Source organism: Bubalus kerabau, chromosome 10, assembly GCF_029407905.1.
Source record: "Bubalus kerabau isolate K-KA32 ecotype Philippines breed swamp buffalo chromosome 10, PCC_UOA_SB_1v2, whole genome shotgun sequence".
NCBI classification, from domain to species: domain Eukaryota; kingdom Metazoa; phylum Chordata; class Mammalia; order Artiodactyla; family Bovidae; genus Bubalus; species Bubalus kerabau.
Window position 1 is genome coordinate 48,576,409 of NC_073633.1, and position 25,745 is coordinate 48,602,153.

General features: G+C 43.6%; 1 protein-coding gene across 8 annotated transcripts in view; it reads right to left on the minus strand.

The window, feature by feature from the left end:
* The window catches only part of NIN (ninein), a 105,898-nt gene that overhangs the window by 57,033 nt on the left and 23,120 nt on the right, over positions 1-25,745 (minus strand). For 5 of the 8 annotated variants that reach the window (XM_055537598.1, XM_055537601.1, XM_055537597.1 and 2 more), the window contains 2 exons: positions 13,355-13,444; positions 11,686-11,855 (listed from right to left, as the gene is read on the minus strand). In XM_055537598.1, coding sequence (XP_055393573.1) covers positions 11,686-11,855; positions 13,355-13,444 — 260 coding nt within the window. The remainder of the gene's footprint in view (positions 1-11,685; positions 11,856-13,354; positions 13,445-25,745) is intronic. The other 3 variants (XM_055537603.1, XM_055537602.1, XM_055537605.1) reach the window with 1 other exon arrangement.

Consider the following 25,745-nt stretch of genomic DNA (forward strand, 5'->3'; position numbering starts at 1 on the left):
CCAGGGGTAATGATTTTCCAAGCGTTTCTCTACAGCTCTGTATAAGAAGCACAGATCCGGCTAAGATCAGCCCTGTTAGAAGGGGAAGCAAACTTATCCTAAGGGCTATATTTTCATCCCAAGGCCACTTCAACTGGAGATTGAGTTCACCACCCAGATGTTTTGGTATGCTTCTTCCCAGTCTCCCCCACAGGTGTGTTCCTTTAAGGGGAGATAAGCACATCACATAGTGGCTGAATGTTTGTTATTAAATTGCAATTTCAGGGGGTGAGGGTGGGAGGGAGCAGATCCAATTCATTCACAGCTCATTTATTTTCATTCTCACTGCCTGGAACCAGTAGTTCCAATTAAAAAGCAGGGGGAGAGAAAGGGGAAGGCAGGTTAGAAGGTGGGGGAGAGGGGAATTAGATCTCTGGACTACAGGAATACCACCAATAAAAAGAGCCATCACTCTGGAACCAGGTCCTTTAATTGCTGATGCTTTCCCCAGCAGCAAAGCCTGGCAGGTAGCCTCCAGACACTGGTCTGCCCTGAGTGTTAGAGGGGAGGTAATCATAACACCTCTGGAAAAGTGGGAGAGGAAGGGGTGGCAATGGCTGGGATGTGTTCTCCATACTAATTAATGAAAAAGGATTTTCAACTTCTTTCCTTGAAATCTTATAATAGCCTCTTCCTGGAGAACGAATGGATATTAATAAATTTTTAAAAAAATCGTCCTGTGGAAGCCCAGCTATTCCTGACTCTGGAGGCAAAATGGTAGTGGGGGAGACTGCCAGGGTAAAGTTCTGCTGCTCTGTCTGCAGAGTGGGGCTGACCACCCCCTCCCATAGGGACATGGAGGCACATGCCTGGGTCTTAGGAAATGTTCAGTTCAGTTCAGTTCAGTCGCTCAGTCATGTCCGACTCTTTGCGACCCCATGAATCACAGCACACCAGGCCTCCCTGTCCATCACCAACTCCCGGAGTTCACTCAGACTCATGTCCATCGAGTCAGTGATGCCATCCAGCCATCTCATCCTCTGTCGTCCCCTTCTCCTCCTGCCCCCAATCCCTCCCAGCATCAGGGTCTTTTCCAATGAGTCAACTTTTTGCGTGAGGTGGCCAAAGTACTGGAGTTTCAGCTTCAGCATCAGTTCTTCCAATGAACACCCAAGACTGATCTCCTTTAGGATAGACTGGTTGGATCTCCTTGCAGCCCAAGGGACTCTCAAGAGTCTTCTCCAACACCACAGTTCAAAAGCATCAATTCTTCAGTGCTCAGCTTTCTTCACAGTCCAACTCTCACATCCATACATGACCACTGGAAAAACCATAGCCTTGACTAGACAGACCTTTGTTAGCAAAGTAATATCTCTGCTTTTCAATATGCTATCCAGGTTGGTCATAACTTTCCTTCCAAGGAGTAAGTGTCTTTTAATTTCATGGCTGCAATCACCATCTGCAGTGATTTTGAAATGTTAGCTCTTGTTAATAGTTCAGCAAGAACAATGATGTGGTAAAGGGTTTAGGCTCCAGAGATGGATTCTTCACTTATGGGCTATGCAAGCCTGGGCCAGTTACTTAATCCCTGCGTGCAGTTTCCCTGCTGCTGCTAAGTCGCTTCAGTCGTGTCCGACTCTGTGTGACCCCATAGACGGCAGCCCACCAGGATGTCCCTGGGATTCTCCAGGCAAGAACACTGGAGTGGGTTGCCATTGCCTTCTCCAATGTGTGAAAGTGAAAAGTGAAAGTGAAGTCGCTCAGTCGCGTCTGATTCGTAGCGACCCCATGGACTGCAGCCCACCAGGGTCCTCCATCCATGGGATTTTCTAGGCAAGAGTACTGGAGTGGCTTGCCATTGCCTTCTTCGGCAGTTTCCCTAGGGGTAAGTGAATAACGGTACCTACCTCTGAGGGTGTGCTAGTATTTGGAAAGCACTTAAAACAGTGAATGCTACAAATTAAGTGCTAAGTGTCTGTTAAGTAAATTAATGTTATAGTTATTCCTACGTGCAACACTAGGACAAAGGCAGAGGAAAGAAACAGACAGACCAGCATCAGCTTTAAGAACAAACCCAGAAGAGACTGTAGAAATGACAGCTTTGAGTGTGTTAGTTGTTATGGAGCAATCAACCTTTGATTCAGCATAGGAGCAAGGCCTCTTTGGGGGGCCTCCGCACTCTGAACAGTGTCCCCGCAGCTGGCAGGGCTCAGCATGTCATGTGTGCTGGCCAACAGCCTCTGTGAGAGTGGACAGAGGGGAGACGGTCAGAAGCCGCCTGGCCCTAAAACGGCTGCTGCAGAAAGCAGCTCCCCCCACCCCCCACACACACTTAAGCAGACAAAGGGAGTCCCGCACCCACCCTGTGGGCTGCGTAGCTCAGTCACGCTGGTCATTGTGGTCAGCTCTCAGGCTGTCCTACAGCTGGACAAGGGTGTCCCACACATGTGGGCCATAGGCAGCCCTGCTTTCAGGAATGTTTCTTTTGGAAGGACACCTGCTTTGCTGGACTGCGGAGCAGATGGCCTGAGCCTCTGGGATCCAGGAGCTGCTAGCCCCGAGGCTGGGCCAGCATCTGCAGCCCGTGGGCCTGGCGTGGCCCCTGGCCACAAAAGCCCAACCTCAGCCCCCAGCAGCCATCTGCTCGAGTGCAGACCTCTGTGCCCCTCAGAATGTATGGCTAATTAAAACGATTATGGCGCACACACGGGGCTATTCTTTCCCAGCAAAGGTTGCTGAGCTGAGCTGATCTCAGCAGACTTAAGCAGATTTTTATTTTTTTATTTTTGGAAAGGGGAAAGTCTTGCAAGCCCAGAGAGAAGAGAAAGGAAATTTATTAAAGTAACAAAGCTCCCCCAACAAACTGAGCCATAATATCTATTTTACAAGAAGAGCACACTTAAGTAAGCACAGGAAGTCTCTACACAAAAACAGGATCAGTTTAGAATATTTATGATGGAAACCTTAGCATTTTTAAAAGTGTAGCATCTATGGTATGGCCTATTTAACAACTCTAAATATTTATAAAGCCATGGTCTGGGCAGGTACTGGCAGCTAAGTGTGCCCAGCCAGGCTGCTACCATCCCTACAGGGACACACTTTGGAGAGCTTCATCTCTAGCTCTCCAGAATCTGAAGGTGAAGGGGCGATGGAGGGCGCCCTGACAGCCCCACACTCTAATCTCTTAACCCAGGGACAAGCTGCCCAGTTGCAGGGCTGTCACAACTAGAATGCAAATCAGTTCCTTTAGCTTTAAAAGCAATTAAAAGCTACAAGTAAGTGCTGGGGATAACAAGAGTTAATGTATGATTTTTAAATGCATGCACATTTAGATAAGTCCTGCTGCAATGCCAAACAACCTGCGGTACTGCCAATATGAAGAAATGTTGAATTTAAAGGAGTCTGAGCCTTAAGCCTTTTCTACCAAGTTTGGGGACTGGTTTCAGTTCACTGGATTTTAAAGTCCTCAAAGGAAAAGGGTTCTTTCATACATCTTCTTGTGGTATCCTGCTCATCCGAGTCACTCTTAGATAGTGGATACTGCTTTCCTATTTGAAAAATACTTTCTAATGCTATAGTTGGAAAAATGTTACTATTATCACTTAAATTAACTTGTTAATTTTTTTTGAAGTGTTGTTGATTCTGTTTTCTAGTTAGAAAATAAATATTAGAAATTGTTGACCTGGAAAGAAGTGAGAATGAGGGCTGGATTCCAAAGGAACCTCCTCTGTGATGAAGACAGGAGGACTTATCAGAACAACAAAACCTGAAAATCTGAGAGCTGTGTCTATGTTAGAATGAAAGCAACTTATTAGCTTTGAAGGGGTGTCTTTATATCACTTTTATGATCTATATTTGCATCTTGAATGAGTGTTTCATCTCTGAGAATAGCCAGATCTAATAATACTCAAGAAATATGAAGGGAATCACTGGAATTCCATGAATAAGGAAACCTCTCCTGATAATCTCACATCATTTGATGGAAGCAAATGGCATCAGTAATGCAACTGCTTATTTTATCTAAGACTAGAACAAACAATGTAACAGGCAAGGAACTGAAAAATAAGTTTGACTACAAAAGCTCTTAGCAGAACTTCTCTAAGTTACTAAGAAGTTTGCTCCAAAATTAAATATCTGCTCTATACAACACAAATGAATAATTCATGAAGTTCAACTACAAAGTTATGCATATATGAAAATGAACATAAGGAGAATTTAAGTCAGTTTCACACTTCTTGAAGAAGTTTGATTTTACAGAGGGCAGTAAAATCAGTGTTGGGGTTCTTCATTTCTGTTTTTGGTTTTAAACAACCACCACCACTCAATCTCCCACTCCCACAGTCCTGACACAAAGGCTTGATTTAATGTCCATTCTTGGCTGAATGAAGCAATTGGCTTTAACTTTTCTCTCAGGTCCTCACTTAAACTGCAGGGTTTTGACTTACACTCCTATTGTCTGCAATTGAAGAAATCATTGTTTAAAGCCTCTGGCTCATGACAAGAATCTTACTAGACCCGATTTATACCCTGTGGAGGAAAACAGTTAACAAGGGGTCCCGTGTTTGGAATGAGGGCAGAAAGCAAAGTGGCCCTGCTCCAACTGTATTCATTGTCAACCTTTCCACTACATCTGAATAATACAGAAAAGAACCAAGAATTAGTTTTCTCCCCCACTTCCAGCTACTCTTAGGAGAAAAGTGAATATAAAATTCAAGGTTAGTTCAGTAGCCACTGCATATGTGCATATAAGGGGGGTGGGCTGGGTATGTACTCTTGGAATCTAAAAACTCACCTATTTCTTCACAAAGTAAAACAAAAACTACCACCACCAAAACCTTCTCGTTAATCATACCTTACGTGGGAATCAAGAAAGTGCCCTTTGTTAGTCTGGATTAATTCAGAATAGAATGTCCAACTGAACTGCCTTGAGTGAAAATGATCCTACGAACAAAGAAAAGTCACTATTTTCCCTTTAATACCCCAGAGGAGATGTCAGACTCCCAAGGGATCTATTTGTCAGATAAACACACTAAATTGAAAGGTGACTGCACATCTCAACCTGATGCTGGAAACTTCCATCGCTTGTGAACTAGCACGTTTTGCCTTCAGGGTTTCTAAGTGAAATTCTAAAATATCATTTTAGTGCTAAAAAACTTAGCAGGATTACAGTGGTCTTTCCCTGTGCAATGGCTTTATGGCCTTGTAAAGTAAACTTGGTAGGGGAGGCATGCTTAACAGTTAGGTTAGGTATTTTCTGCTTCATCAGGAAAGAATCAAATTGCCTGAATAAAGCTGGGGAAGGTAGGATGGAGATGATTAAAACGTTGACAATTTATGTTAGGGTTTTACCTTATGTGAACTGAAACAAAAGTCAAACACAACCCTAAACACCTCATAACAAGGTGTTATAACTCACAGAACTCATGTATTCTATTCAAAGGATGAGGCCAAAATGTGATCCCACAGTCATAACATGGGTTCTCACCCAAGGCACGACACACAATGGTTGGTGCACCATGAATGGTCATGGGGGCAATTTGGATCTTCGCATGTAACTTATATTAAAAAATTTACGTGCTTGAAAGCAATCTCTACCATAACATCAGGCTTCCCTGGTAGCTCAGACCTTAAAGAATCTGCCTGCAATGCAAGAGACCCAGGTTCGATCCCTGGGTTGGGAAGATCCCCTGGAGTAGGAAATGGCAACCCACTCCAGTATTCTTGCCTGGAAAATTCCATGGACAGAGGAGCCTGACAGGCTACAGTCCACGGGGTTGTAGAGAGTCAGACATGACTGAGCAACTAACACACACACCACAACACCACTCTCACTTGCCAGCATCTCTGTTTTCTTGGGTGGGAGGAAAATGGTGAAGTTACAGGTAGACCTCAGAGAATTGCAGCTACTGAGAATTACCTGTAATCTGTTGAACATATGGGAGAAGGCCTTCCAAATAAGGATGCAGAAAGGACACTGTGCATAACTAGACCAAGAGCCTAGGAATGAAATGTCCCCTCTTAGCAACACCCCTACTCTGGAGCAACCCTAGAGGGAAAGTGTGTGTGTGTGTGTGTGTGTGTGTGTGTGTGTGTCAGCTGCTCAGCCATATCTGACTCTTTGCGACATCATGGACTGGGGCCCCACTAGGCTCCCATGTCCATGGAATTCTCCAGGCAAGAATACTAGAGTGGGTTGCCATTTCCTTCTCCAGAGGATCTTCCCAACCCAAGGACTGACCCCAGGTCTCCTGCCTTGCAGGCAGATTCTTTACCATCTGAGCCACCAGGGAAACAGGGTAGGGATTATTGTTTATCCCTTCAGATGATTGTTTGCTAACATATCTCTACAGGATGAGTTCCTAGAAAGAAACAAGTTACCCTGAGGCTAGCATTTAGAGGTGACTTGTGACACCATAGCTTTATTGACTATGCCAAAGCCTTTGACTGTGTGGATCACAATAAACTGTGGAAAATTCTGAAAGAGATGGGAATACCAGACCACCTGATCTGCCTCTTGAGAAATCTGTACGCAGGTCAGGAAGCAACAGTTAGAACTAGACATGGAACAACAGACTGGTTCCAAATCGGGAAAGAAGTAATGTATATTGTCTGTACAAGACTGTATATTGTCACCCTGCTTATTTAACTTATATGCAGAGTACATCATGAGAAATGCTGGGCTCGAAGAAGCACAAGCTGGAATCAAGATTGCTGGGAGAAATATCAATAACATCAGATATGCAGATGACACCACCCTTATGGCAGAAAGTGAAGAGGAACTAAAGAGCCTCTTGATGAAAGTGAAAGAGGAGAGTGAAAAAGTTGGCTTAAAGCTCAACATTCAGAAAACGAAGATCATGGCATCTGGTCCCATCACTTCATGGCAAATAGATGGGGAAACAGCGGAAACAGTGTCAGACTTTATTTTTCTGGGCTCCAAAATAACTGCAGTTGGTGACTGCAGCCATGAAATTAAAAGAGGCTTACTCCTTGGAAGGAAAGTTATGACCAATCTAGACAGCATATTAAAAAGCAGAGACATTACTTTGTCAACAAAGGTCCATCTAGTCAAGGCTATGGTTTTTCCAGCAGTCATGCATGGATGGGAGGGTTGGACTATAAAGAAAGCTGAGTGCCAAAGAATTGATGCTTTTGAACTGTGGTGTTGGAGAAGACTCTTGAGAGTCCCTTGGATGGCAGGGAGATCCAACCAGTCCATCCTAAAGGAGATCAGTCCTGAGTGTTCATTGGAAGGACTGATGCTGAAGCTGAAACTCCAATACTTTGGCCACCTGATGTGAAGAGCTGACTCATTTGAAAAGACACTGATGCTGGGAAAGATTGAGGGCTAGAGGAGAAGGGGACAACAGAGGATGAGGTGGGACTCAATGGACATGAGTTTGGGTAAACTCTGGGAGTTGGTGATGGACAGAGAGGCCTGGTATGCTGCAGTCCACGGGGTCGCAGAGTCAGATACAACTGAGCGACTGAACTGAACTGTGACACCATTCCATTCTATTGCCCACCTCTCCAAACTCCTTAAATAAAGAGGATTATTGCTTGATTCATCCTAGAGCTGAAAACTATTCTCCTGTTGGGTAATAACAGCCGGACTTCCTCATTATTGAACTTCTGATAACAGATTCAGGTCCTGTGGTCTTCATCAAAAAAAAAAAAAGAAAAAGAAAACTCTCAAGTCACTTTAGAAGAAAAAATGAGGCTTGTCTGAGGACAGGAAAAACTTCAGTCTACGGGCAAGCCAGGAACCCCTGAGCCAGGGCCCAGGAGTCAAAGAAACCTAGAACCAAACCAAGCAGACTTGTCTCTAGCTTCCCATCTGACTGCTCCTCATGAAATAGTCATGTCACAGGAGACCCAGCCCACTCCTGCCTTTAATACTGCAAAGCCACATGGAAATATGAGTCCCTGATAACAAACACACCCAAGGAAGAAATTCTTAACACCCAAGGGCAGGAGACAAAAGGGCCAGAGGCAACCAAGAGGAAGAAAAAAGAAACCAGCAGACTCCTGACAGAATGGCCATCATCAAAAAATCTACAAACGACAAATGCTGGAGAGGGTGTGGAGAGAAGGTAGCCCCCCTACACTGTTGGTGGGAATGTAAACTGGTACAGCCACTATGGAGAGCAGTATGGAGGTTCCTTAAAAAACAAAATAGAGCTACCGTATGACCCCGCAATTCCAGCCCTGGGCATATATTTGGAGAAAAACATCTGAAAGGAAACATGCACCCCAGTGTTCACTGCAGCACTGTTTACAAAAGCTAAGACACAGAAGCAACCTAAATGTCCATTTGCAGAGGAAAGGATAAAGAAGATGTGGTACATACATACTATGAAATATTACTCAGCCATTAAAAAGAATGAAATAATGCCATTGGCAGCAACATGGATGGACCTGGAGAGTGTCATACTGAGTGAAGTAAGTCAGACAGAGAAGGAGAACTATCCTATGACATCCCTTATAGGTGGAATCTAAAAAGAGATGATACAAATGAACTTGCAAAACAGAAAGAGACTCACAGACTTAGAAAACAAACTTATGGTTGCCAGGGGGAAGGGCTAGTTAGGGACTTTGGGAAGGACATATACACACTGCTATATTTAGAATGGATAACCAATGGGGGACCTAGTGTATAGAACATGGAACTCTGCTCAACTGTATGTGCCAGCCTGGATGGGAGCAGGGTTTAGGGGAGAATGGATACATATATATGTATGGCCGAGTCCCTTCACTGTCCACCTAAAACTACATTGTTAACTACATTGTTAACTAGCTATACCTCAATACAAAATAAAAATTTTAGTTTGGAAAGAAGTGATTTGGTAGCTTGAGATGCAATAAACCCCATTTATTCATACAAAAATCTGCAATCTGGCTGTTTGTATAAAAAAAAATAAAGACCTCCTGACAGATACTGAACTTGTAAGTTAAGAATAAATAAATCCCACAGTTCATTGAGAACATTGCCCTCCCCATCTTCCCCACCTGAGGGCCACTCTAGAATAGGGAAGATGCCCCAGTACTCTGAGGAGCCCCAGATAGCTTCTGTAGAAGAGACAAGGGTGTCTAGAGCAAGCCAGTGCTGCCCAGAGCATGAACTGAGTTGACCAACAGAGTCGCTTTCGATTGCTGAAATGATTACAGAAACTGGCCAGGAAACCGGAGTGCCACCTTGACACAACCAGATGCAGTTAAGACTAATGGTGACGAAACTATGCTGCAGATCATGAGGGCAGCGAGTGTGATCCACAGCCAAGGTTACTGCATGAAGCGGAGGCCGGCCCGTCTCACTGCCAACAGGAACATCAAAAACCTCATGCATCATGCTGTAAATGTTGTGATGAATCGATCTGAAAACCAACAGGCTCCATTCAGTTCACAAAACACTTCACTTTTAGATAAGAAAGCAGCTGGATGAACTTTGAGTCCACTTTTAGCAATAAATAAAGAGGGAGGTAAAAACGTGTTATCTGATTTGCTACAGGTTTTCTGGTTGGGCTATAACAGACTCTCGAGTCAAGTCAGTAGAGTTCTTGGGGAGAGCAGACAGAGACAAATGACGTTCTCCAGCCCTCTATTTGCTGCTCTTTGATGGTGGGTTATTACACCAAAGCTTCTATATAGTGTCAAAAGGTCACACCTAAGAGGTTTCTAGAGGAGTTAGGGAAGCTGAAGTTTATCAGGGGTGAAATGATTCTCCCAATATACCCTTGTACTAAGTATAAGCAGCAAGATTTTGCCCAGACTCTGGCCTCAACCCTTAACTTTATTTACACATAAAGCCAAAGTCGCACTTTTTAAACAGTAAATCTCACTGGAAATCAGTAGATGAAATTAAATAAAGACATAAGAAATATCCTACCAGCAAAAAAATCAGTTCTGCCCAAGAACTTTCTGGGTATCCCCAGGTGGTAATTAGAAACTTGCCTCACAAAAAAATAAGTAACCATTTCATTTCTTAGCACCAAATAACAGTACCTCAGCACTGAAAACAGTTGGAGAAAGGAGATACTAGACTTAAAAGTGTTTTCCAAATAAGAAAATCTTCCCCCATCAAGTGTGGGGCCCTATTTTTACCAATTAGTTTTTTCACAGAGACATGTCTCAGATACATTCCACACTAGTTAGGGCTATGAAACAGGTTTAATGTTGCCATTTTGATACCCTTCCTGACAGCAAGATAAATAGTATAGACACTGCAGTGACTGAAGTATGCAGATCACCTGCTCACCTGAAATAGTAAATGGAGCACTTGTGAGTGCGAGCCTATGTGCTTTACTATGGAAAGGGCCCTATCTAAATTCTCAGTGACCCAAGGAATGGTCTGAAACCGACTGAACCAAGATGGGTAGAGGTCTCTGCCCCAGACCCATGGGCCCCTATTGCTGTGTTTTAGTAGCAGCCTTGTTGCTTCTCAAAGTCTTTCCATTTTTATCCATCACCTCTCACCCACACTATTCACACCACTTTTGTGGCTTTTATCTATCTTACCCCCTTTTAGCTGCTTTTCTTCCTCTCTTCTCACTTGCATTTCTGCCACTGCTCCTTCACTTCTATTGTGAGGGCAGGTATCACTTGATTCTAAAAAGCAGTGCAAGCCTCTTCTGGTTAGCAGACCAGTCATGTGTCTTCTAAATTGCAGCCCTTGTGCTTGGTCTCATTTCTGCTCAGTACTGCAACTCTCTCTGGTTACCTTTGGGTTTGTGGGTATTCTAGAAAGTTGAAGATGCCAGGTATCTGCTTGCAGGGGACATTAATGGAGCAAGATTCTCATAGATAAATCAGCAAGCTGAACATGAAAGTTAATGGCAACAAACACATACTCCCTGCTTACACTATGATCTACAGACGACTTTAAGGAAGTTGAGGCTCTTTTGTCTCTTTCCCAGCTTATATGAGCATCTGAAGTATCTGCATCCCCAGACTAAGCTGGGATTTGCAAGAAATATTTAGAGCTTGCTCAGCATGGCACTTTCAATCATGTTCTATAAATGGGACACTGGTAAATGAGCCATAAAGAAAAAAAAAAAGAAAATGCTACTGCTTCTTCCTTATTGGTAGAGTATAGCAAAATGTAAAATGAAAAGAGGGAGATGAGGGGAGCAGAGGGATATCTGATTGCTGGGGAGTCAGATGCGCCTGGGGGCGCCACAACTGGTAAGAATCCTGGCAACTGCTGAGCCCTGTGACAAGGACAAAGTTGCAAAGCTGCTTTACCCCACCACAAAAGATAAGATGCTGGCTCCTGAAATGCCTGAGAACGGCTTTCACTTCTTACCTGTCACTGCAGCTGTTTTATAGTTTGCGGGGAGGGAGCTGATGAGCTTTTTACATAACTGAAAATGACACTGCTGTGGAGGAGAGAGAGATTCCCAAGAAGAGCTAGAAGTGGCAGACCTCAGATAATACAAAAATAACTGCATTAAAAACTATATACATAAAACACGCACAGAAACATCAGCTCTTCAAAAGCTGAAACAGAGATGAAACATATAAACAATAGAAAAAGCAGTCATAGATATCCAAAAGGCAAGTAAGAAGATTAGCATGTAGTTGAAAAAAAAAAGTGGCTGAGAAAAGCCATCAGCCCCTCAGTCCTCCTGTGTCTGCACCACAAGGGTGTGGGTACCCACAAGTCTCCACACCTGTGGTCCAGATGGAGGCGTCTGTCCAATTTCTTACCTCGCTGCGCTCACTGGCTGGGATGTGTGAAGGCTGTGCTTCTTCATCAAGTGGCTCAATGACGGTCACCTCTGCAAATTCCTCCACGGATTCTTGAAATTCAGGTAAAGATCTGCGTCCATAACGCTTCCCACCTCTAACATATTTGGGCTGAGCTTCGAGAGTGCAGTCTGGGCAAGGAGACAAGAGTTGAGGCCACATTACAAGACAATCTCAGTCCCTATCTGACAACTCCCAGCCTTCGGACACAGCCTCTTATATACCAGCCCCAAAATAACCACCACCGTTGCCAGTTGCAGTGGATGTGGGCGTCCATGAGCTAGCAGGTCAGATGCACAGCACAGCTTTTAATTCCGAATGATTTCTAGTGCCCCAAGTAGATCTCAGCATATGGTGGGAGAGATGCAGAGCCCACAGTGAAGAATTTGCTTAAAACTATGGAATTAAGATCAGGACAAAGCAAGCAGTCATATCTGTTCTTCTGTTTATCAAGCTCTGTTCACAGACACAGGGGAAGGTAGAGGGAGGGATCATACCACCAAAGAGACACGTTGGGAAATGATGATAAAATGAACACTCTATCCGCACTGTAAAGGTAGCATTCACACCAATTAGTCTGGACCACACCCCTCTTGTACCTCAGTGACTCCTTTGTTAACCATCCCACTTTCTGATCCATCAGACAAGCAAGATGAGAGAACAAAGAAACTGACACAGTGCATCCTCATCAATTAATGACAGCTCATCGCTTACATGAAACTTGGCGTCAAAATCTCATTATAAAATTAAAAGCTGTGGAATAAAACAGCAACTGCAAAACTGCATTAAGAAGATTATATATATTTTTTCTCATGAGCTTTGTGCATTGCAAAATAAAAAAGAATGTGCATATAAGGGGAGAGTCATCTCCTGACCTTGAAGAAGGGCTTCAGCATTGTGCAGAACATGTCTCAGGTTCAACCTTCACCACCTTCACCATCACCACCACCACCACCACCACCACACACTAATCTTCCTCTACAATGGTAGCTTTAAAGCAATAATACTTCACTCATTACGAATGTCAAATTAGAGATAGACTTTTTTTTTTTTTTAGCATCTTGAACAGAATTAGGAGAATAAAATATTCCATTAAATATAAGACTGGCAATACTTTGATTTCAGTTCTTATCACCCATACAGACATACTGTCTCTCTGGAGAACATATGTGTTCTGTTTGCACATGAGTCTTAACAAGGTATGTCTAAACTCAGACATGTAGATTTTAGGTAAGGGCTGTACACATATCAGCAAAATTAGGGTAGATGATTAGATAAGAACTAAGAAAATAAAACCCTACCCCTTAACATGAAAGTGTTAAGGGGTAGCCGTTACTTTGAAGCTTCCTCGGGAGGACTGGTGACCCTATGTGACTAACTGTCCTCACTCCCCCAGGCCCTTTTCCTGGGATAAGCTCTGATTTCACAAATGTGCTCAGAAACATCCTGAAAATGCTCAGCAGAGCTCAGAGTGAAGTATTTATGCTTGTTCTATAAATTCTAGCGATATTTATATCCAGCTTTTTCAAAGTCCCAGCCAAGCCACTTTATTAGGTCGAGTGATTCTCTTACAGAAAGTGTTCAAGCATACAAAATGTATACTGAAAGGCACATGCATATTTGAAGGTACCTTTTATCAGAAGAGAGTGTGTCAGCTTATGAGCGTTCAGGAGCGGCCCAGACACCCGAGCTGCTTGTTGGCAGCTGACACCCACAGATGCTAGTCAGATAAGAGGCAATATAGAACCATCCTTAATTCATTACATATTCTTAAATTTTAGTGGAGGACAACAAGATACACCATTTAGTGATGGTGGGGGCTTAGAAAAAATTAAAGGGAAAACATAAAACATCAGAAAATGCAACATGGGATTTTCCCACTGTGAGAAGATGGTCACAGTCTGGGGAAGGAAGTGACAAAGGAACTCTTAATATATGCTGTACTTTTCCAGAGGGAAAAAAGCAGTGGGACAAAGCCACTGTTTCAAACCAAAAACCAAAAAACCAAAAACCAAAAAAAAAATCCCACTGTGATTTAATCTAAAACCCATCTGTGGATAAAATGGTTCCCTAGTTAGATAAAGTGTTAGTCGCTCAGTCGTGTATGACTCTTTGCGACCCCATGGACGCTGCCAGGCTCCTCTGTCCATAGGATTCTCCAGGCAAGAATACAGGGGTGGGTCGCCATTCCCTTTTCCAGGGGGATTTTCCTGATCCAGGGATCGAACCCAGGTCTCCTGCATTACAGGCAGATCCTTTACCATCTGAGTCACCAGGGAAGCCCTAGTTATTTACCACTAAATATCTCATGCTGTGTAGGGAGCAGTGGTAGATTTGAAACAGTTTTTTTCCCTACACAGTGAAAGGTAATACGTAGATTGTGAAACACTAGGATCCTTTGGTGTTTTTATATACGTACTTATTTTTGCATTGCCAGAAACTTTAATTTTTAAGTTAATTTTATATTTTAATTATAAAAACCAATTCTGAGTAAACTCTAAGTTAATATCTTTCACAGACTGTACATACACCACAAAGTCAATTTCTAGAGAAATCGATTAAATATAAAATCTTTTAGGAATAAAGATATTAACACAGCAAAGGAAAAATGAAGTATTAAAGTTTCCTCATAAGAAATTTCACAAATCATACAATAAAGTATCAGACTAATCACATCAATTAAAAATAGTTACATTTTAGACTTATATACTCACATATCTTTTTTCTGTTTAGAGCATCAACCTCATTATATTTACAAAATAAGAAGGGGAAGAAAGACATTAAATGTAAGGAGGTCTAGAGAGAACATTCATGGCCAACAGTCATTGCTGTGTTAAGAGTTTGAAAACTCCAATATTCTCCTTATTCATCTCAAGCAGGGCTTTACAAGTGTTCAGCAGCAGTCCACCAAAAAGGAGGCCTTAGTGGGGGTTTCAAGACATTCTTGCTCACTGAAACTAAAGAACACCTTGCCCCTTCGTTACCACACCCAAGAAAGACTTGCCAAACCACAGCCCTGGGGCAAAGTTTCTTTACTTTAGGAGCACATCTGGATGTAATGTACATAATCTTTTCTATGTCAGATAATACATGGTCATTTAACCTATTAAGAAATGAAATTATGTACATATAGCTTCCTTTAACCTAAGTCTAAGTAACTGCTCCAATCATGAGCTCCAAGGAGGGACGTGAAATATCAGTGGTGGGGGGGTGGATAAAGGACTGCTTTTACTTTCAGTGTTTCAGTCCCTTGAATGTATATTTATGATTCTACCTGGAGTGTCAAGCTTGTGAGCCATTTTCCCTTCTTTCCTATTTTCCATTTCCCCTATTTGGCATCACTACATAAAAGTACAAGTGAGCTCGGAAGGAAAGCAGACAAGCCCACACTGCCGAGAGGAGTCTTGGACTCCTGGAGCTTCTGGAGAGCTCACGATGAGATGTAACAAGAAGAGAAACTCCAGAGCTGTGACAATGTTCACTTTCCAGGATCAGGATGAACCACAGTGCACACGTTTAAAGTGACCAGAAGATCTTGTCTTCACAATGAAAGAAAAATTGAAATACAAAGTTAATGAGAATGACCACTTGGAACAGGCTAGCTGCAGGCAGGGAAAACAACCAACAGCCACCCACCCCCTCTCCCTTCCCCCTCTAACTGAGCAGGGCAGCGTACACTTTCTGCTGTCTCCCAGAACTGCCCCAGGCACCTGTGTGATGAGAATGGCCACTTGGAACACTCAGTTCTTGCAATGGCCAAAGACAAAGCAACGAGGACCCAAGAGGAAGCTGAAATGGTTACCCCAAAGCCTAAACACTATTTATTCCATCAATACTTTTCATGAAAAACATAAGCTTAGGACCTGGGATGAAGTGCCATCCATAGTACATACATGGGAAGTTAAAGGAGAGTTTCAGAGACGCACTCCAGTATTAAATACCAGACACCAGCCATGGCAGAGCATTCTGTTGTAGTTGTTGAGGGATCAGTTCAATTCAGTTGCTCAGTCATGTCCAACTCTTTGCAACCCCATGAATCACAGCATGCCAGGCCTCCCTGTCCATCACCAACTCCCGGAGTTCACCCAAACTCATGTACATCGAGTCGGTGATGCCATCCAGCCATCTCATCCTCTGTCGTCCCTTTCTCCTCCTGCCCCCAATCCCTCCCAGTATTAGGGTCTTTTCCAATGAGTCAACTCTTCGCATCAGGTGGCCAAAGTATTGGAATTTCAGCCTTAACATCAGTCCTTCTAATGAACACCCAGGACTGGTCTCCTTTAGGATGGACTGGTTGGATCTCCTTGCAGTCCAAGGGACTCTCAAGAGTCTTCTCCAACACCACAGTTCAAAAGCAGCAATTCTTCAGCGCTCAGCTTTCTTCACAGTCCAACTCTCACATCCATACATGACTACTGGAAAAACCATAGCCTTAACTAGATGGACATTTGTTGGCAAAGTAATATCTCTGCTTTTTAATATGCTATCTAGGTTGGTCATAACTTTCCTTCCAAGGAGTAAGTGTCTTTTAATTTCATGGCTGTAATCACCATCTGAGTGATTTTGGAGCCCCCCAAAATAAAGTCTGACACTGTTTCCACTGTTTCTCCATCTATTTCCCATGAAGTGATGGGACCAGATGCCATGATCTTCGTTTTCTGAATGTTGAGCTTTAAGCCAACTTTTTCACTCTCCTCTTTCCCTTTCATCAAGAGGCTTTTTAGTTGCTCTTCACTTTCTGCCATAAGGGTGGTGTCATCTGCATATCTGAGGTTATTGTTGAGGGATAAGATGGCTATTATTTTATCGCTTTTTGATTCAAACTTTCCCTTTCCCTGAAATGACCTGAGGATATTTCCAGGATGAAGAAGAAAGCTACAGCTTTGTGGTGCTGATCTCCTTATTTTGGAATTGCTCCTGCAATCCATGGCTTCCTGCCTCCTTATCCTAGGAATTCATTCCCAGAGACCCCACCCCTTCTAATGGGCCTGGGGACAGGGGGTCGTCTGAGACCCGCTAGACTACATTTCTGCTGACCTCACGGGATTCCTGAAACTCTTTTGAAAATAAAGCAGGTGTAAACCTCAGGACAAGCCTCCCCCACCACCCTACCCCACAAAGCTTCCCAGGAAGAGGCAGTCGTGCAGCAAATGAGCACCCCCACCCCCACCGTGCAACCCACCTCCTCGCCCACTCTGACACACTGCTGCACAGGGATCACACAGTCAGAGAGCAAGTGCACACCGATACTAAATAAAAGAAAAGGGAAGAGAAGAAGCAAAGTGGAGAAAAACCCAGACAGAGGAAGACACAGAGACAGAAAGAAAACCAACAGCAAAGGAAGCGGGTGAGGGACAGAAGCACAGCAGAGAGCGAGAGGCCCACGGAGGGCTGGGAGAGGGGAAGCAGGAAGAATTGATGGGTTGGGGTCCAACCGGCAGAGGAAGAATGAGTGAGAGGCCAAGAAGAAGAGGAAACAAGGGTAGAGGAGAACGGGAGAGGTGGGAAAAGAAAAAGGATGGAGAGGGAGATGTTCCAAGAAGGGAGGGGAGAAAAAATACACCTGGAAAGCCTTGGGACATTATATCCATCCCTTCCGCCTCCCAGTGCAACCCCACCTCTGCGGAGACCATCTGCAGGCAGGGTCCTCACTCCCATTTTTATGTCCACACAGCCCTTTCCAAGGCAGCTGCTTCCTGAACCCTAGCACCCCACTCCCCAATCATGCCTCTCTTCCAGCATCTTCACACAAGATGCAGGTGCCAACTGGAGCTTTAGTGTCCCCTCCCCGGATGCAAACCTGGAGAAGGAAATGGCAACCCACTCCAGTCTTTTTGCTTGGGAAATCCCATGGGCAGAGGAGACCGGCAGGGTACAGTCCACAGGGTTGTAAAGAGTCAGATATGACTTAGCAACTAAACAGCTGAATGCAAAGACAGAGTTTTAGGAGCAGTCTCCACAAGTTCTTAGCAGTTCAGTCTCCACATTTCCACTCAGTTCTTAGCAATCTGAGTGATGCTTCCTGCTGGAACACAGGGGCTTCTGGGCACAAAATGGGGTGGCTCTGATTCGCTTTGTCTGGAAGGGAAATGTCAAGGGGAAGGTCAGCACTCTGCCCAAGGGTGCTGAGGATGGTGGATAGGTGTGGCCTAACAACCCCCAGGGCTGACTGGTCTGACCAGATGATCTATCTAAGCCCTAAAGCAGGTGAAGACCTATCAATAGGAAAAAAAAAAAAAAGGAGTTGAAAATGATGATGAGATTGTTCCCCAGCCTTCTTCTGGGAGGCTCAGCCTGCTAATTCCTGTTAGAAGGCCCTGCTTCTTGAGCCATTTGGGGGAAGAAGCCAGAGATTCACAGATCATCTAACTGAATCCTCCCCATTGTTCAAGGCTCAGCTCAAAACTGACTTCTTTCAAACCTGGTACAACTTTCATGGGACCTTTTTTCTCCTGTGAATTCAGTGCAACCCGTATATTGATTGCTCCATGCTTAATACTGACCATGGTCATATTTTTCTATAAACATTTTACTTGTTAGATTTACCTGCCCAGCTGGACTGCATGCTTTCCAGGGCAGCAGTGCTTCATGGAAAGAGCACATGGGCTTTGGAGTCAGAGACCTGGACCCTTAGTCCTTACTGAGGTGAGGAGTACCTAACATCCCAAGGTTTAGGGAAAGCCACAGGAGCTTTGTGGGGCAAGGCACTACTCTGTCAGGTAGCTTCTGCCGGGGCTTGGGTCCTCCCACCCAGGGTCCTGGAGCTCATGGAGCAGGCTCAGGGAAGGCCTCACAGCCCCCAGTCCTGCAGCATGTTCCTTCTCGTCATGTGTTGTGACAGGTTAAGATTACTGGCAAATGCACAGTGACGGCATCCTGTCTGTCTCAGGAACTGAAGCCGCCTTCATCTCATTCGTGCCCTCATTTTCTCCTCCTTGTCATCTCCTTTCCCTTCACCACGGCACTGACATGAAGGCATGCACGCTAAATCACTTCAGTCGTGTCCGACTCTTTGTGACCCTATGGATGGTAGCCCACCAGGCTCCTGCCCGTGGGGATTCTGCAGGCAAGAATACTGGAGTGGGTTGCCATGCTCTCCTCCAGGGAATCTTCGTGACCCAGGGATCGAACCAGAGCTTATTACATCTTCTGCGCTGGCAGGCTGGCTCTCTATCACTAGCACCACTGACATGAAAGGACACGCCAATTCTCTAGGACTCCCTGCACAAAACTACCATTTTCATGTCCCTGCTTTGGAAAGCATCGCATACACTGGAACCAAAATAAACACAGGTCAGCACGACTTCCAAACAAACTGTTTCATTAGCAAAATTCTCACCAGACTTATTTAATTGTAAATAACAGTAATATCCTTTTTGCACATACACACACACACACACATTCTTTAAGTGCCTTCTTGCTCCTTGGAAAGTCATAACAATAAGTATTCTTCTAGAGGACAACTGAATAGTTGCCTAGTCTTTGATTATACAGGTACATCATAGCTTGCCTAACCAAAATACACGGTCAAAAATTTCTGCTTGAGGGCTTCCCTGGTGCCTTAGTGGTAAAGAACCTGCCTCCCAGCGCAGGAGACATGGGTTTGATCCAAGAAGGTCCCACACGCCTCAGGGCAAGTAAGCCCATGAGGCCCAACTATTGAGCCTGTGCTCTGCAGCAAGAGAATCCACTGCAGTGAGAAGCCCGTACACCACAGCTAGAGAGTAGACTCCACTCTCTGCAACTAGAGAAAAGCTGTTGTAGCAATGAAGACCTAGTGTAACCAAAAATAAATTACTTTCAAAAAAATTTCTGCTCAAGATATATATATATATTAGTATTTTAATTATTTTAAATGACTATCCTTACACACACATAATTATTTCCATAGCATAAAATCTGAATCTGGCATTGATTGGCCAAAAACACTTTTATAGTTTTTGATGCTTATTGTTTTACAAAAATCCAGGAATGTCCCACTATTTTACATGATCATCAGTGGATGTGAACATTTCTAGTTCCCTCTGATCTCAGGAAATGAGTCCTCACACGGTCTTTTGATGGTGGTGGTGGTTAGTGGTAGTGCCTTTATGTTGCTTTTAACTTTTGAAGAAATCTTTTTGGTCCTCACTGATAGCATCCCATATATACCAAGGGAACCAGGGGCTAAGTTCTTAACTGAAGAGAGGATGAGAGGACACTCCTGCTGGCCATCTGTGCATATCTTCTAAACACAGGGCCCTCAGCCAGAGTTCAGGGCCTGGCCCCGGCCCCCAAATACAGCTGCAAGCACAAATCTTCAAGCCCTGCAAACCGGGATCTAGCCCGCTGTCTGCTTCAGTGCACACTTGCCAAGTGAATGAGGAGGTATTTGTTTATTATAGTCACAGCTTCTCCAAAGTACAAGGAAAATAATTAGAAATAGGGCAGTTTCTGGAGTGAAGAATGTTTATTACCAACAAAAACCCAATCATCTGCCTTACCTTATTTTTCTAAGGGTTTAGCTTTTCCAAACCTGAGATTTCCCTCACCAGATAAACAAAGGAAAGATATATTTACATTAACAGTGTGAGGGGAGGAAGCGCTTGCTGCATCACGGTTACATCTACCACAGAACAGAAACCTACTGCAAGATACAGCAGACAAGGACAGGAGTCTCTGGAGAACAGATCTGGACAGCGTAGGCATGTAACTATGTAGCTTACAGTCGTGTAGCTTGGAGCCCGTTACCCAAACCCTATAATCCATAAATAATAATGAAGGTGTCCCTCTCTCACTCTAGGAAAATAACTTGAAAATTAAGCTGCACACATAGATGTGGGGGAGCTCTGCCACCGGTGATGTTAATCAGCTTGGAATCCACAAAGGACTCCCTACATCCCCAACCCATTTTTCTGACTTCATCTGAATTTTAGTACCTTCATTGCATTGTTGAGTTTTTAGGGGGAAAAACTCTCTGTTAAGAGTTTTAGAATCATAAACATCAGAATTAAAAAGATGCTGCAAATATCTACGCCCTCTAATTTTAAAAATAAAGACACTGTACCTTAGAGATGTTAGAAATGACAGAACCCAAGACTGTGGAAATCATGACCTAATTCCATCTCCTCTGAAATCCTATTATAGCTTTGTTTTTGTATTATTTATATATAGCTGTCTTTTATTAGAAGAATAGGAAAGCATGAACTATACTGGGTATTTGCTCTTAAGAAGTAAATACCTTCTTAATTGACACCCTTGTAGTGTCAATTTATTTTGGGTGAAATTTTACAGAAACACAGACCTAGCTTTTTCATACAAGTAGATGTCATTTAGATATTAGGAGACAACACAGCTGAATCCTGGAGTTGAATGGATTTTAGAGTATTTTCTAGTATACTTACCTTCACATATGAGGTGACCAAAGACCTCAGAAGTTTTAATGTATATAGTTCAGTTCAGTCGCTCAGTCATGTCCAACTCTTTGTGACCCCATGAATTGCAGTACGCCAGGCCTCCCTGTCCATCACCAACTCCCGGAGTTCACTCAGACTCATGTCTATCGAGTCAGTGATGCCATCCAGCCATCTCATCCTCTGTCGTCCCCTTCTCCTCCTGCCCCCAATCCTTCCCAGCATCAGGGTCTTTTCCAATGAGTCAACTCTTCGCATCAGGTGGCCAAAGTCTTGGAGTTTCAGCTTTAGCATTAGTCCTTCCAATGAACACCCAGGACTGATCTCCTTTAGAATGGACTGGTTGGATCTCCTTATAGTCCAAGGGACTCTCAAGAGTCTTCTCCAACACCACAGTTCAAAAGCATCAATTCTTTGGTGCTCAGCTTTCTTCACAGTCCAACTCTCACATCCATACATGACTGCTGGAAAAACCATAGCCTTGACTAAACGGACCTTTGTTGGCAAAGTAATATCTCTGCTTTTTAATACGCTATCTAAGTTGGTCATAACTTTCCTTCCAAGGAGTAAGCATCTTTTAATTTCATGGCTGCAGTCACCATCTGCAGTGATTTTGGAGCCCCCCAAAATAAAGTCTGACACTGTTTCCACTGTTTCCCCATCTATTTCCCATGAAGTGATGGGACCAGATGCCATGATCTTCGTTTTCTGAATGTTGAGCTTTAAGCCAACTTTTTCACTCTCCACTTTCACTTTCATCAAGAGGCTTTTTAGTTCCTCTTCACTTTCTGCCATAAGGGTGGTGTCATCTGTATATCTGAGGTTATTGATATTTCTCCTGGCAATCTTGATTCCAGCTTGTGCTTCTTCCAGCCCACCGTTTCTCATGATGTACTCTGCATAGAAGTTAAATAAGCAGGGTGACAATATACAGCCTTGACGAACTCCTTTTCCTATTTGGAACCAGTCTGTTGTTCCATGTCCAGTTCTAACTGTTGCTTCCTGACCTGCATACAGGTTTCTCAAGAGGCAGGTCAGGTGGTCTGGTATTCCCATCTCTTTCAGAATTTCTCACAGTTTATTGTGATGCACACGGTCAAAGGCTTTGGCATAGTCAATAAAGCAGAAATAGATGTTTTTCTGGAACTCTCTTTTTTGCTTTTTCCATGATCCAGCGGATGTTGGCAATTTGATCTCTGGTTCCTCTGCCTTTTCTAAAACCAGCTTGAACATCAGGAAGTTCACGGTTCACATATTGCTGAAGCCTGGCTTGGAGAATTTTGAGCATGATTTTACTAGCATGTGAGATGAATGCAATTGTGCAGTAATTTGAGCATTTTTTGGCATTGCCTTTCTTTAGGATTGGAATGACAACTGACCTTTTCCAGTCCTGTGGCCACTGCTGAGTTTTCCAAATTTGCTGGCATATTGAGTGCAGCACTTTCACAGCATCATCTTTCAGGATTTGAAATAGCTCAACTGGAATTCCATCACCTCCACTAGCTTTGTTCGTAGTGATGCTTTCTAAGGCCCACTTGACTTCACATTCCAAGATGTCTGGCTCTAGGTGAGTGATATAAGGCCACCCAATTAGGGGAGCATGGGGTGGCAGAAAGTTGGTCACCACTGAACACACATGCCGGTATTACATAATTCCTGGTTCAAGGGTCTTTCTACTATATCACGCTGGATTTTCTATATTATAGTCAGGTACAGCACTGGATATTTTTAATTTATAAAAATTTTGGATGTTACAAAATATCAATTCATGACTCATTCAGTGTCAAAGGCTGTGCACTATGGCCTTCCTATTTTTACTAACTTAAGAGTAATTTTCCTCTCAAAATCTAGTAGGTCCATTGATCTCAAAATGTAAGACAAAAAGACCACAGCCCTGGCCCCTTACGGTGGAAGATGAACTAAGTGCTGAACAGCCAAGTAATGCTGAGGACATAGATACCCCTGTCACTGACGATTAGGTGGAACTTGCTCTTCTCTGCTCCTTCCTTCTGCTGCTGGCCGCTTGTCAGAATCTTTCTGGCCAGGCTGCACTGACTGAGACTGCATTGCCCGCAGCTCATCCATCTGAGGGTGAACACCCTAAACCAAAGCCTCCTGGACTCCCATCCCTTGGTAATAACAGGTTAGTGTTCCCCTCTGCCCCCATCTGTGAGACGTAATCCACATCCCTCTTTGAATCTCCGTTTGCTCATGGATAAAATGGCAGCATTCACTCTAGCCCTGCAGTCATACAGTCTATGACTTATGGGATTGTTATGTTGATAACAGTTCAAACCAGTCCATCCTAAAAAAAATTGGTCCTGAATATTCACTGGAACGACTGATGCTGATGCTGAAATTCCAATGCTTTGGCCACCTGCTGCAAAGAACTGACCCAGTGGAAAATACCCTGATGCTGGGCAAGACTGAAGGTGGAAGGAGAAGGGGACAACAGAGGATGAGATGGCTGGATGGCATCACTGACTCGATGGACTGAGTTTGAGCAAGCTCCGGGAGTTGGTGATCAACAGGGAAGCCTAGCATGCTGCAGTCCATGGGGTCGCAAAGAGTTGGACATGACTGACTGAACTGAACCATGTTAATAAAGGGGAAAGAGGGGGTGAACCCAGGTGGCCTCTTGATATACAGCATTTAAGTCCTGATCCTTCTTTCTCCGCCTCTCTCTAGCCAAGCCAGGCAGCCTGTAGGGGTGGAGTCACACACTTGAGTGGGTGGGAGAATGTTTGAGTGAAAAGAAATGCATGATCCCCAGAAACAACTGGAAGGGTCAAGGAGTGACAGGCAAAAGTCAGAAAAAGCAGAGATGCTCAGGAACAAAGAAGGAATGACTCAGCCTCATATGAGATAAAACACTCTTAAGGCACAGGCTCAACCCTAGATTTTATCCTTCCAGATCAAATGTTCGGGAAGTCACATCCATGCTGGAGGAAATGCTGTCAGTAAGTACTTCGATGCTTTATTGCACTGACTTGGGGCAGCTCTGTAACAAAGGTTTGCGGTAGTCCACCCAAAGGATGGAACACACAGTCAACTATTAAAACCCCCTCTGGAAGACTTGTCCAAAGATGCCTCCTCCTGCCCAGCAGTGAGGCGCACATACAAACCTGAAACCACTGACTGGAGTTGGACTTACAAACCTTTCTTTCAAACTGTTACCAAGCTCAACCAGACTCTGTCTACCTCCTCATCCTATGATTCAGATCCCAAGATGGTACAGTTCTACAGGGAACCCTCCACATTTGTGGTCTATTTATTTATTATGACAATTTTCTGGCAGGTATCAAGAACAGGTTTTGAAGAAAGAGCAGCAAAAGGATGAGAATCAGGGCAGCCTATTCCAAACTGACATAAACACCCATTATGGGCAAAGGGAACACTGAGCTTAAGTGTATGTTACCTATGCTCGCATGAACAATAGATGGGGTGATGTCACGATAGCTCTAGTTAGGGTCCCTAGATCTTACACTATTTTTATCAAGAGGACAACCTTAAACAAGTAAAACTACTAACAAAATGTGAGACCCCATAAGAACAAAAGTCCAGGTTCCAGCACTGGGTGACCTATAGAAATTCTATTTTTAGTCTGGAAAACCTCTAGGATGCAATAAACTCCCTCCCAGGCTCGCTAGGGGCTTGAAGAGAGCTCTGGCAAGCGTCAGAATTAACAATAACTTTAATAAAAAGGGGAAGACTCGATCCAAACCCGAAACACTGCTAACCGCTGAGTTCATACATGTGACACAAATCTGGAGCATTTCAGAAGGTCTGATGAACTGGATCACCAGTGAGGATGAGACAAGAGTTCCCACCTGTGCTTCCAAGTAGGTCACACTGAATGACTGCTTGTAGCAACAAAATGTTAGTGATCTCTCCTCACTCTCAAAACTGGACTATATTTTTAGTGTTCTCTTTCAGGTTTATTGAGGTCTAATTTACACAGAGTAAGTTTCACCTGTTTAGAGAGCAATTCTGTGGGTTAGAAAAAAACTTACAAAATTTGTGGCCATATCACAATCAAGATATAAAAATGGTTTCATCACCCCCAAAATTCCCTTGTGTGCCCCTTTATAATCAACCTCTAACCCTAGCTTCTAATTAAAAAAAAAAACAAACAGACTGTATTATAATTTAAATTTCAACACTGTTTAGACTTCCCCTTAACTATTTACCATATATCACTGATCCCAAGACATTACCCCCAACACACACACTCCTAGATTTGAACATTCTCAAATTATGATGTGTCTTATAATCAATGGCATTTTACCATTATAACTGAGAAAAAATTTTCTTTTTAGGAAGGAGTATATAAAATAATGATGTATCATAATCTATAGTGCCTTAAAAAATTCAATGAAGTATAATATTAAGTTTTCATTGAATACTTACTATGTGCTAAGCATCCTACTGGGCACTAAAAGTGCAAATATGAACAACATGGACCATAAAGAACTATCACTCAAGGGGAGAGAGAAAAACAATTATAATGTGGTCCTGTCTGTAACACAGGGCTATCCACTCACGGGGACTAAATAAAATTACCCACCCTTCTTTCAGACAAAATTCTGCCCCAGTTCATATTGTTTCATGTTCACGGGCAATGAGGAG